The following is a 13,484-nucleotide window of genomic DNA, read 5'->3' as shown; positions in this document are numbered from 1 at the left end:
CCTCAGCAACTCAGGGAGGCCCTGTCTGAAAAAACAAATTCATGCATAAATATAAAATGCTTTTTTGTTAATTAAGTCTCTATGAAAAGACAATTGACTATGTAAAGCAGAAATAACAGTAATGCATTGTGAAGTTCATAAAATATGTAGAAGTAAAATGTATGACATCAATAAACACTGAAAATATTCATACATTATGACATCAATAGCACACAGGACTTGAAAAAATGGAAGTATACCATTACAAAGCTTTTAAACTATTCATGAAGTGATATGATGGTTTGGAAGGTAGACAGAAGGTAGGTGAAGATGTACCATAAATTCTAAAGCAACCAACCAACAAAACAAATAGCAATAGCTAAAATATCTCACATAAAATATAATGGAATCATAAAAATATTAAATAAAAAAAAAGAATGCAGAAAAAGTGGCAAAAGAAAGAACAAAGGGGTCAGATAGAAAACAAATAGTCAAGACACCAGCCTTCTCGGGACCCAGGATTTACAGTAGGTCGGGGTCCATCCCCTCCACCAGTGGGGCACACACCTACCCGAGGCACACACCACCTCTTTAGACCAGCAGACTACTGGGAAGCCAGGCCAAGCCCAGATCCGCCCACACCAGCCTGCGCAGGACCCAGGCTCACATTAGGCCTGGGTCCACCCCTCCACCTGCAGGCACCTGCCTGAGTCCAGCCTGCGGCACAGAACCACCTCTTCAAACCAGCGGGAGGTCAAGCCCAGCAGCTCAGATCTGCCCATACCAATTTGCATAGGACCCAGGTCCAGGGTAGGTCCAAGTACCTTCCCCCCTTCCCACCTGCGAGCCTAAGCCTAAAACACTTGCAGCTTGGGACACTGCTGTCACCACCATAGCCTTCCCCACACCATAACCCCTAACTTTTGGACAATAGGGTCTAGAAGCAGGTGCATCTCCGAGCAGGCATCTCAAAGATAGTGTGAGGTCCACCCTTTCAGCCCCATCTCTGTAAGACATTGCTTCCATCTTCCATCTTGGGGCCCTTCAACTATTATCTCAAGTTACCTTGGCTATGGCTGCCACCACCTTTAGATTCAGTAGCATACATTGAGGGACACCAGCAGGGTCTGGAAGTCCAACATCAAGGTGAGGTATAGACAATCTGCACAGCTACTACAAGAAGAGAGCTAGGGTTGTGGCTCAGCAGTAGAATGCTTGCCTAGCACATGTGAGGCCCTGGGTTCAATCCTCAGCACCACATAAAAATAAAAAGAATATAGGGTAGAAACTGTAATATTTTAGATCCATACTGCAAGAAAGGAAGACACATAGACAACATGAAAAAATAAGGGAGGAAAGTGCCCCCAAACAAACCAGGACACTATATAACAGAACCCATGGACAGCGAAGTTGATGAAATGTCAGAGAAGGAGTTCAGAAGGTTCATAATTAAAATGATCTGTGAATTAAAGAATCACCTAAATGAGCAAATCCAGGCAAAAATTGATCACTCCAAAAAAGAGATAAGTGAGCAAATACAGGTAGCAAAAGATTACTTCCAGAAAGAGATAGAAGGCTGGCTTTGTAGCTCAGTTGGAGAGTGCTTGCCTAGTATGTGTGAGGCAATGGGTTCAATCCTCAGCACCACATAAAAATAAAATATTGTGTCATCTACTATAAAAAATATTTTTTAAAAAGACATAGAGACTTTGAAAAAAATAACAGTCAGAAATCATTGAAATGAAGGGTACAATAAACCAAATAAAAAACTCAATAGAAAGCATAATCAACAGACTTGATCACTTGGAAGAAAAAACATCAGATAATGAAGACAAAGTATACAATCTGGAAAATAAAGTTGATCACACAGTGAAGAAAGTTAGAAACCATCACAGAACAACTAGAATTATGGGACAGCATCAAAAGACCAAATCAAAGAGTTATTGGGATAGAGGAAGGCGCAGAGTTTCAAAACAAAGGAATATACAATCTCTTCAATGAGATAATATTAGAAAATTTCCCAAGCATGAAGAACGAATTGGAAAACCAAATACAAGAGGCTTTCAGGACACCAAATGTACAAAATTACAACAGATCTATACCAAGGCACATTATAATGAAAATACCTAGCATATAGAATAAGGATAGAATCTTAAAAGCTGCAAAAGAGAGGAATCAGATCCCATACAGGGGGAGACCAATTCATATCTCAGTAGATTTTTCAACCCAGACTTTCAAACCCAGGAGATCGTGGAACAACATATATCAAACTCTGAAGAAAATGGATTAAATGAGTATAAAATAAAATGAAAGTAGAGTGTTTCCCTGGGGAACTAAATTGATTTCTCTGGAAGAGTTTGATAAAGCAAGTCACTGAAGCAATGGCTAGATTAGGTAAGAACAAGAGCTGACGGTGGAAGAGTGGGAAAAATTATAAAAGTCTACAACTTTCACTTCTTTGTCAGTATCTTTACGTGCTTTTGAAATTTTCTTTTTATCAAAGAAACTGAAATAGGAACTCAGAGATATGCATTACGAGTAATGTAAGAAAAGAGATGAGGAATTTCAAAAAGACTGAGTTCAAAGAAAAGATTTTGGTCCTCTATTAAAAGATAGACTAATGTGCATTCATTTATTTCAGGTAACATGAAATGTTTATGTGTGAGGTGTGTGTGTGTATGACATTATACACACAAACACACACACACACACACACACACAATGATTCCCTGCTTTAACTGACTTTGGAATTAACGAAACATTTTCCATTCCATTGTATTACATAAGATGTCCACTATTGGGGCTGGAGTTGTCTCTCAGTGGTAGAGTGAGTGCTTACCCAGCAAATGTGAGGCACTGGGCTCAATTCTCAGCACCACACGAAAACCAAACTAAATAAAATAAAGGTATTGTGCCCATCTAAAATTAAAAAAAATATATATATATATATATATATATATAAAGATGTACAACTAAAAAAAATATAGATATATAAAGCATAAATGTATATGCTTGAAGAAGCTGTGTCTAAAAAAAGGGAATAGGGAACAAAAACTGCCACTGTTATACAGTGCTTGAGAGGAAACTGAAGATGTCACCTGTTCATGTTATAACATTAATTGGAAAAGCAGTATATAAAATAATATATACAGTATATTGATACCTATGATGGTAGATTATTTCCAAAGATGACTGCAATAATTCCCCCCATTCCTGTGTACACACCTCTTTACAGTGTAATATTGTTATTACTGTATAAGAGGTAGATTCTATTTCCCCATCTTGTGAATTAGAGCTGGCTTTGTGACTTGCTTTGACCAATAGAATGTGGTCAAACCTAGACCCCAGGAGTTCTTATACCTTTTGCTTGTCTTTGCACATTGCCTTGAGACTGCCACATAAAGGAGCCAGGACTGAGAAACTGTGTGGAGCAGGGGACTGAGGCCTCTTAGACTAACATGTTAGTACTAACACCAATCACATGACATGTCAATAAGGCTGTCTTTGATCATCCGGTCCTAGATGAACAATCAGATAACTAAAGCCACATGAGTGGGCCCAGATGAAACAAGCAGAACTGCTCAGCTACTCAGAGCCTAACGATTGACCTACAGAATTGAACTGGTTGTTATTGGAAGCCATTAGTTTTAAGGTGGTTGTTATACTATAATACATAACAGAACTCTACAAAAAGAGCTGGGGCAGGGCAAGCTTTGGTTTAAGTGTGTCTCCTAAAAGCTTGTTTGTTAGAAATATAATCCCCCAATTCACAATAATGTAATTTGGAGGTGAGACCTTTGGAAAGTAATTAAGATTAGATGAGCTCATGAGGATGAGACCTCCATGATGAAATTAGTAACTTTAGAAGAAGAGAGTTGAGCTAGCTCTGTCTTGCCATGTGTTGCCCTCCATCATGTTATGATGCAGAAGAAATCCTCACCAGATGCCAGCTCCATGCTTTGCAGCTTTGGAGCCTCTAGAACTGAGAGGTACATAAATTTGTATTCTTTATGACTTACCCAGTCTCAGATATTCACCTAAAAATGGACTAAGCCAGAAATGAACCATATAAGTGACAAAAAAGAGTTTTGAAAAGGATGTTTTTAGGTGGTGAGGCCTTAAATATTGAAAATAAAAACTGTGGTTCAGGAATTGATGATTTATCACATTATAATCTATTAAAAAACACATATATGTTTCAACATTTTCCCAGCTAAATCTAGAATAAAAACCTATGTGTAAAAATGTTAATATTATACATTTGTATTTATTACAGTCAAATAAAGAAAATTAAAATATTTACTTACCAGACTTTTAGAGCAGTGTCCTAAGGCAATTTCATAATTAATGCTTTGTTTCCATTCTAATATTTTTGGGCCATATTGTTCCATTATAATATGTAGACCAAAGTTTTCTGGATAAACTATTTGAGCCCAAATGGACAGGACACTTCCCTTGTCCAGAAAGTAAAACATATGGGAAATATTATTATGAAATGCCCTGTATGGGCAGTTATCTTTTTCAAGGTGAGTTACACTTTTTACTTCCAGATCTAAGGGATATTCTTTTAATTGTACTGTGCCATCATCAAGAACATATGCAAGACATACTTGAGTAGATTTACCAATCAACAATAATGATTTTGTTGCTTTAGGTGTCCATGAATGTAGCTTTACTGCTTTTCTAATATTAATCTTGAAATAAAACATTATATTGTTTTCCATTTTTACCACAATGTTTCCATAATAATCTGAAAAAAAGAGACAAGTTTTTTTATTCTAAGCAAGTATAAGACTGTTTTATTTAAATGTACTTTTAATTAAATATTTTTTTCATAATGACTCTTTATATACTTTGAGAAAATTAGAGAGTGGAATCATGAATCATAACTTGACATTGCATTAGAGAATTTCTTTCCTACTTCTAGAAACCATTTTCTCCTTATATGTACTGTACCTCCAGATATGTGATAATATGCATCATTTACATAGGGGAAAAAGATCTGGAATTAAATGTATCAAGTAATAGTAAGAGCATGGCAAGAATAGTATTATTAGGAAGGATTATGTTACAGACTGATTTGGGTTTCCCTTAAATTCATATATTGAAGCCCTAATCCCCATTATGACTATATTTGGAGGTAGGTCCTTTAAGGTGGTAATTAAGATTAAATGAAGTCCCTTACAAGGACACAGGTCCTTGTAAGAGGAAGAGAACCCTGGGATCTCTCTCTGTGCCCACAGAGAAGAAAATCTATGTGAGGACACAGTGAGGAAGTGGCTATTTGCAAGCCAGAATAGAGGTCTCACAGGAATCCAGTGCTGACACTACCTTGATCTCTGACTGACAGAGATGTGAGAAAATAAATTTCTGTTGTTCAAGCCACCTAGCCTACAGAATTTTGTTGGCAGCCCTAGCAGACTAATATAATTAGAGTGAAGGAATAGGAGTGAGAGTGAGTAGGAATGCTATAAAGCAAAGCCCTCCTCTACAGGTTCACTCATAGCAGGTAATAACCAACTTTCCCTCTCTTAATAGAGTGTTGTGCATAGGACAGAGCAGGTCATGGAGGGTGAGTGTCTTACCCTCTTTGGTTTTGTTGCCATATGGGTAAGTAAAAGAATAGTTGGACTGGTTTTTCTTTCAAGATGTGACATTCTCTTGTATACCCTTTAGGGGAATATCTTCTTTCAGATATGCCTCTAGAGGTGTTTTTCAGAGGACACCAGAAATGACTGGTGGACAGGAGGAAGATGGATGGATCCATAGGATCAGGGATATGTTGTGCCTATGCACCTTACATCTGGAAACTAAGTCATTAACATTTTAATACATTGCCATAAATTATGTCCTGATCAAAGTTACCTAATCAGAAATAGATGCAATGTGGGAGAATGACATGATATACTCTTTGTTGAATGAAAAAGTAATTGTAGAATACATACACTGTAATGATAGCTAATATTTAAAACTTCATAAAATAAAACCATACATGGTTTTAAGAATATATATATATATATATTATCCAAATTGCTTAGCAATATGGTCTCTCTAATTTTCGATGGTAGGGATTATACCCAGATCTTCATGTATGCTAAACATGCCTCTACCACTGAGGCACACCCCTAGCCTTGGTCCCTATTTATGCAGCAAGGTTTTTCTCTTGCCACTTTTTGCCCCATGCTTTATTACTCATATTGAATTAATTTCAGTTCAACAAATCAGACATGTTCTTTCTGCCAACAGTCCTTTTTTCATGTGCTGTGTTCTCAGCTTGGAATGCTCCCTCAAACCCTCATTCAGTCAGTAACTCCATTTTTCTAGTATCTATGCTCTACCCCTTGTTTCAGTTTAGAACTCAGTTCCTCCACACCTTATTTTCTGATCCCATAAATCTTGATTAAAGGCTTTTCCTGTAAGTGTTCATAGCACATTTCCTTTTGCAGATCATACTGCTGACTTAAAAATATTATTAAATAACCAAAGAAAATTAAGAATGTTTAGAAGAAAATGACAATAAGAATACTATATGTAAATTCTGATGGGATGAAGAATTTATAGAGAAGTCATAGCTTTCTTCTTGTTTATAGCTTTAAATGAAGACAGAAAAAGACTAAAAACAAATACCCTAGTTATTCCATTTAAGAAGCAGCCACAGATCACCAAAATTATAAAGAGAAAGCAGATATGGAGAACTGATAATGACAACAGCTTCTGAGTCCAGGGATCAGATCACTTACAGATTTTCAGACCATGGTAAGAGTTTTGGATTTATTGAGTGAAATAGGAAGCCTAGCAAGAGGGTTTTTTAAAAAAATTTTCTTAATTGTCAATGGACTTTATTTATATGTGGTGCTGAGAATTGAACCCAGTGCCTCACATATGCTAGGCAAGTGCTCTACCAATGAGCCACAAACCCACCCTTAGTAAGATTTTTAAGCAGAGGAATAAAATGATTTAACATATACTTTAGAGTCACACTCTGGTTTGGATGGACTATAATGTGGTGGAGGATGGGGATGCAAGAGACAGTATTCACCACTGTGATGAAAATACCTGACAAGAACAACTTAGAGTAGGAAAGATTTATTTTGGTTCATAATTTCAGGGGATTCGGTCCATGGTCAGCTAGTTCCAAGGCAGAAACATCATGGCAGGATAGCATGGAGGAGGAAATCTGCTCAGCTTGTGGCAGTTGGAAAGTGGGGGAAGTAGGGTGGGTGGGTGGGGGAAGGAGCTGGGGAGAAGATAAACCTACCCAAGGTGAGCCCACAATAGTTTACTTCCTTCAATTGGTCATACTCTCTGATATTGTATTCAGTTATTCAGGAGCTCTCATGATCCAATCATTGTCTAAAAGACTCACCTCTGAAACTTGCTGCACTGGGGTCTATGCTTACAACATGAGACTTTGGGGGACATTTCTCATCAGAACTGTAACATTTTGCTGTGATCCCCCCAAGGCTCATGCCTCTCTTACAATGCAAAGTGCATTCAGTCCAACTCCAAGAATCCCTGTAAACTTAACAATTCCAGCATTCTCAAAAATGTCAGATCAGGCGGGGCAGGCAGCGACCAAAGGAGGCAGATTTAAAAGGGCCACTGAACAGGCTTTATTGAGATATCACTCCCAGGCTCGATCAGACCTACAGAGGGGACAGGGGAAGGGTCTGAGAAGAAACCGCGTGGAAGCTCAACCGGACTGGACTTTTATGGGGCTTACAGCAGGAAGGGAAGGGCTTGGGACAAGAAAAGGTGTTCTTAGAGTCCCTTGCCCCCTTGGAGTTGGTCAGGGGAGTTGGCTGAACTCCAGGATTGGCCAGGGAGTCCTGCTGATTGACAGGCGTTAGTCAGGCGATCTGGCTGATTAACAGGCATTTCCACCGGTTTTAAGTTGCCACTAAGTTGCCACCAAGTCTCCACCACCGACCTAACAAAAAATCCTAATCCAAAGTCTCCTCTGAGACTCAAGCAAACTCTTAAATGTGAGCTCCTAAAGCAAGCTACATAAATCCAACATACAATGGCACAGAGCATACATTCCCATTCCAAAAGGGAGGGAATAGGGACATAGAAAGGAGAGATGAGACCAAATCAAGGCTGAAACCCAGCAGGACAAACAAGTCTCATATCTCTGTATCCAGCATCTGGGGCACATAGTAGTGAGATGTGGGATCCAAAGATATGAGGCAACCCCACATTTATGGCTTTGCTATTTGCAGCCCTCATGGCTTCTCTTGACCTGGCTCTGCTCATTTCCTGCAGCTTTCTTCAGTAGATATTTCACATTCCTAGTATCTCTTAATTCCTGGTATCTCCACTGCAGCTTTGACTTTACTTTCACAGCTTCATGAATCAATCCTCTCTGGGACTTCTTATAGGGATGCCAATCCTGGCACACATTGCTTGGTCTCCCAGACCTTCCTTTGAAATCTTGGTGGAGGCCTCCATGGTCCATAATTCCAGTATTTTGCATTTTTGCAAAATCAACACTAAGTGGATGATGCAAAGGTCTACCACCAGCTCAAACAGTATCCAGTACCCTTTGAACCATGGCTCCACTAGCCTCTGAAGAAACAAATCCTGGGGAAATAATTTTCTATGCATCCCTGTGTTATCTCTTAAAACAAAACCTTTCAAATGAGTTTTCTGTTTTATGCCCTTGAGCCTATGATAAGGGGCAGGGGTGGGAGGATTCCTGTTGATTCTTGAAATTCCCTCAAGGCATCTTTTCTATTGTCTCTTTGAAAAGTCCTTGGTGTCTCTTCAATGGTGCTAATCTCTTCAACAATCACATCTTTCATGGCCCCAATTTTATGTGCATTTTTTTTCTGGCCATATTGCAAATTTTTAAAATACTTCTCTTCTGCTTTTTGCTCCTAATCCTCACAGGAAACCTGGTTAAAAGTTTTCAGAAATACCCACCCCACCACCTGAATGCTGTGATGCCTTGAAAATTTCTCAGCCAGATTAATTGTTCATCACTTTGAAAATTTGGTCTTACACAAAGTCTCAGGATATGGATAAAATGTAGACAACTTCTTTGCCAAAGTGTAACATAAATGGCCTTTAGTCCTAATAGAGTCTTCCTTTCCATATGAAACTTCATGAACACAATCTTTACTGTCCACATTCCTGTTGGCATTCTGATCTTCCAAGATTACACCAGAATAGTCCATTAAGCTCTGCTTACAACATTATAAGGCTTCTCCAGCCTCCATCTGCAAACTTTTTCAAACTCCTCCCATAAACTAGTTCCAAAATATACTACATGGTCAGGTATAGTCATAGCAATGACCCTACTTCTTGATATAAATTTCTGGGTTAGTCAGCTTTTATTGCTGTGACCAAAATACTTGAGAAGAAAATTTAAAGGAAGAAAGATTTATTTTAGCTCATGGTTTTAGAGAATTCAATCCATGGTTGACGACTCCAAGATAGAAACACCAGGGCAGAAGGGACGGCAGAACTTCTCAGATCATGGTAGTCAGGAATTGGGGAGTGGGGAGGAGCTAAGGAGAGGATTAACTCCTTTAGGGCATGCCCTGGGGGACCTCCTTCTTCCAAGTAGGTTACACTTCTCAGTATTCCATTTAGCTGTCAACTAATCCACTTGGTTTGAAATTTGCTACAGGGGGGTCTATACTTGCAAAATTCTAGATATTGCTTGATCTTGCTGGAGGGGGGAAGATTGGGGGGACGGGACGGGACACACACACACACACACACACATTCTAGATACAAATCATAACAAATGTTAATAGAGACTTCATAAAATCTACTGCATATATGGGCTAGAAAGGATGGGGATTGGACTGGGAGCAGCAAAAAAAAAAAGGTTAGTTTTCAAATTAAATATTTAAAACAAACAAACAAACAACAACACCTTTTAGATAAATCCAACAGGATTCACCAATGGATTGGCTATGGGATGAGAAGGAGGAGAATTCAAGGATGAGGTCAAGATCTGTGGCCTATGGGACTGAAAAAATATAACTGCCATTTGCTGGATGAGGAGGACCGTAAAAGGAGCAGGCTGAAGTTGGGATGAGGGGTCAAGAACTCATTTTTGGATATGTGAAGTTTGAGATGCCCATTTGTCATCTAAGCAAAGGTATCAGGAGGCAATTAGAAAGAGAAGTAAGGAGATCAGGTTAGGGGTCCCAGCTGCAGGGAAAAAAGTGAATGTAAACATAGCTCAGACATCTGAAGACCAAACTCTAAAGATGCTTCTCCATTTAGGAATCATGATGACCAGGATAAAAAAGAGGCTGAGGAGAAATAACCAGTGAAGTAGAAGGAAGACTCTTCCACCAACGTCACACACAAAAGAACCCCAATTATTTCCTAGAAGTCAAGTGAAAAAAAAGAAAAGGCCATACTGAGCTGTTTCAAATGCTGCTGACAGGTCATGCAAGGTGACTGCAAACTTACCTCTGGAAGAGCAACATAGAGGTTTTTGAAAAACATGGGTCAATGCTTCCATCTAGGACAATAGCCAGGACCTGGAAGACCATCACCAAGGTCCCTGCAGTCCTGGTTACACTGGAGGTGAGGTATTGGTAACCTGCAGGAACACTATAAGATTATAGTGTAGAAACTATACTACCTCAGATCCACACTACTAGAGAGGAAGACACATGAACAACATGACAAAAACAAAGGAAGAAAATGCCCCAAACAAACCGAGATGCTACAATAATAGAATCTATTGACAGCACAGTAGATGAAATGTCAGAGAAGGAGTTCAAAATGCACATAATTAAAATGATCTGTGAAGCACAGAAAAATATAAGAGAGGCGTTACAGGCAATCCAACAAAGAGATTAGAGAGCAAATACAGGCAATAATTGATCACTCCAACAAAGAGAGCAAATAAAGAGGAAAAATAACTTCAAGAAAGAGATAGAGACTCTGAAAAAAATATTAAACAGAAATCCTTAAAATACAGAAAACAATAAACTAAATTTAAAAATCAATAGAAAGCATTACCAACAGATTAAATCACTTGGAAGACAGAACCTCAGGCAATGAAGACAAAATATATAATCTTGAAAATAAAGTTGTCCACACAATGAAGATGGTAAGAAACCATGAACAGAATGTCCAAGGATTATGGGATAACATGAAAAGACCAAATCTAAAAATTAATGGGTTAGAGGAAGGCATAAAAATACAAACCAAAGGAATGCACAATCTCTTCAATGAAATAATATCAGAAAATTTCTCAAATGAGAGGCTTATAGGATACCAAATGTACAAAACTACAACAGATCCAAACCAAGGCACATTATAATGAAAATGCCTAGCATACAGAATAAGGATAGAATTTTAAAAGCCACAAGAAAAAAGTTTCAGATTACATATATTCGAATTTTAGCAGTTTTCTCAATCCACACCCTCAAAGCTAGGAGATCCTGGAACAACATATACCAAACACTGAAATAAAATGGATGCCAACCAAGAATGTTACATCCAGCAAAATTAAGCTTCGGATTTGATGATGAAATAAAAACCTTCCATGATAAACAAAAGTTAAAACAAATTACCATGGGCTGGGGTTGTGGCTCAGCGGTACAGTGCTCTCCTAGCACGTGCAAGGCCCTGGGTTCAATCCTCAGCACCACATAAAAATAAATAAATAAATAAATAAAGGTATTGTGTCCAACTACAAACTAAAAATTGAATATCTAAAACAAAGAAACAAACAAACAACAATAATAACAAAAAGCCAATTTACCACTAGCAAGCCTATACTACAGAACATTCTCAGCAAAATATTCCATAAGGAGGAAATAAAAAACAACAATGAAAATCAGAAATGAGAGGAAAATCCAATCAAAAGAGAAAGTCAAATTAAAAACCAAAAATAAATCAAAATAACTGGGAATACAAACCATATTTGAGTAATAACCCTGAATGTTAATGGCCTAAACTCGTATCAATTAAAAGACATAGACTGGCAGATTGGCTTTTAAAAAAAGATCGAACAATATGCTGCCTTCAAGAGACTCATCTCATAGGAAAACACATCCACAGACTGAAGGTGAAAGGTTGGGAAAAAAACATACCACTCACATGGACTGCAGAAACAAGCAGGAGTTTCCATCCTCATATCAGATAAAGTGGAATTCAAACCAAAGATAGTCATTTCATACTGCTTAAGGGAATCGTACATCAACAAGACATAAGAATCATAAATGTCTATATCCCAAATAATGGAGAATCTATGTATATCAAACAAGTCCTTCTCAATTTCAAGAATCAAAAGGACCACCACACCATAACACTGGGTGACTTTAACATACTTCTCTCACTACTGGACAGATCTTCCAAACAAAAACTAAACAAAGAAACCATATAACTCAATAATACAACCAATAACTTAACAGACATATAAAGAATATTTTATCCATTAACAAGTGAATATACCTTTTTCTCAGCAGCACATGGATCTTTCTCTAAAATAGACCATATGTTATGCCAAAAAGCAAGTCTTAGCAAATATAAAAAAATAGAGATACTACCTTGCATTCTTTCTGACCATAATGGAATGAAATTAGAAATTAATGATAAAATAAAAAATAGAAACTACTTCAACACCTGGATACTAAACAATACATTAGTGAATAATGCATGGATAACAGAAGATATCAGGAAGGAGATAAAAAAAAATTCTTAGAGGTAAATGAGAACTCTGATACAACATATCAAAATCTCTGGGACAGTATGAAGACTATGTTAAGAGGAAAGTTCATTGCATTGAGCTTGTTAATTAAAAGAATAAAAAGGCAACAAATAAGTGAACTGACATTACATCTCAAAGTTCTAGAACAAACCAATATCAAAAGTAGTAGAAGACAGGAAATAATTAAAATCAGGGCTGAAATCAATAAAATTGAAACAAAAGAAACAATAAAAAAATTGACAAAATAAAAATCTGGTTCTTTGAAAAAATAAATAAAATTGATAAACCCTTAACCACCCTAATGAAAAGAAGGAGAGAGAAAACTCAAATTACTAAAATTCATGTTGAAAAAGAAATATCATAACAGACACTATTGAAATACAGAAGATAATTAGAAACTATTTTGAAAATTTATACTCCAATAAAATAGAAAATCTTGAAGACACAGTCAAATTTCCAGAGGCATATGATCTACCTAAACTGAATCAGGAGGACATACCTAATTTAAACAGATCAATTCAAGCAAGGAAATAGAAGACACTGTCAAAAAATTACCAACAAAAAAAAGTCTGGGACCAGATATATTCTCAGCTGAGTTCTATAAGACCTTTAAAGAAAAATTAATACCAATACTCCTCAAATTATTCCATGAAATAGAAAAGGAGGGAATCCTATCAAACTCATTCGATGAGGCTAGATTCACCCTGATTCCAAAACCAGACAGATATATCAAAGAAAGGAAACTTCAGATCAAATGGGATGCAAGATTGGGTCAACATATGGAAATCAATAAATGTAATTCATCACATCAATAGAC

General features: G+C 37.4%; 1 protein-coding gene across 1 annotated transcript in view; it reads right to left on the bottom strand.

Annotated features, from left to right (window-relative positions):
• The window catches only part of Catspere (catsper channel auxiliary subunit epsilon), a 151,119-nt gene that overhangs the window by 58,899 nt on the left and 78,736 nt on the right, over window positions 1-13,484 (bottom strand). The window contains exon 12 of the mRNA XM_077802935.1: window positions 4,287-4,729. Within this exon, the coding sequence (XP_077659061.1) occupies window positions 4,287-4,729 (443 nt within the window). The remainder of the gene's footprint in view (window positions 1-4,286; window positions 4,730-13,484) is intronic.

This window comes from Urocitellus parryii, chromosome 9 (genome assembly GCF_045843805.1).
Source record: "Urocitellus parryii isolate mUroPar1 chromosome 9, mUroPar1.hap1, whole genome shotgun sequence".
NCBI classification, from domain to species: domain Eukaryota; kingdom Metazoa; phylum Chordata; class Mammalia; order Rodentia; family Sciuridae; genus Urocitellus; species Urocitellus parryii.
This window is presented reverse-complemented; position numbering and strand designations above follow the sequence as displayed.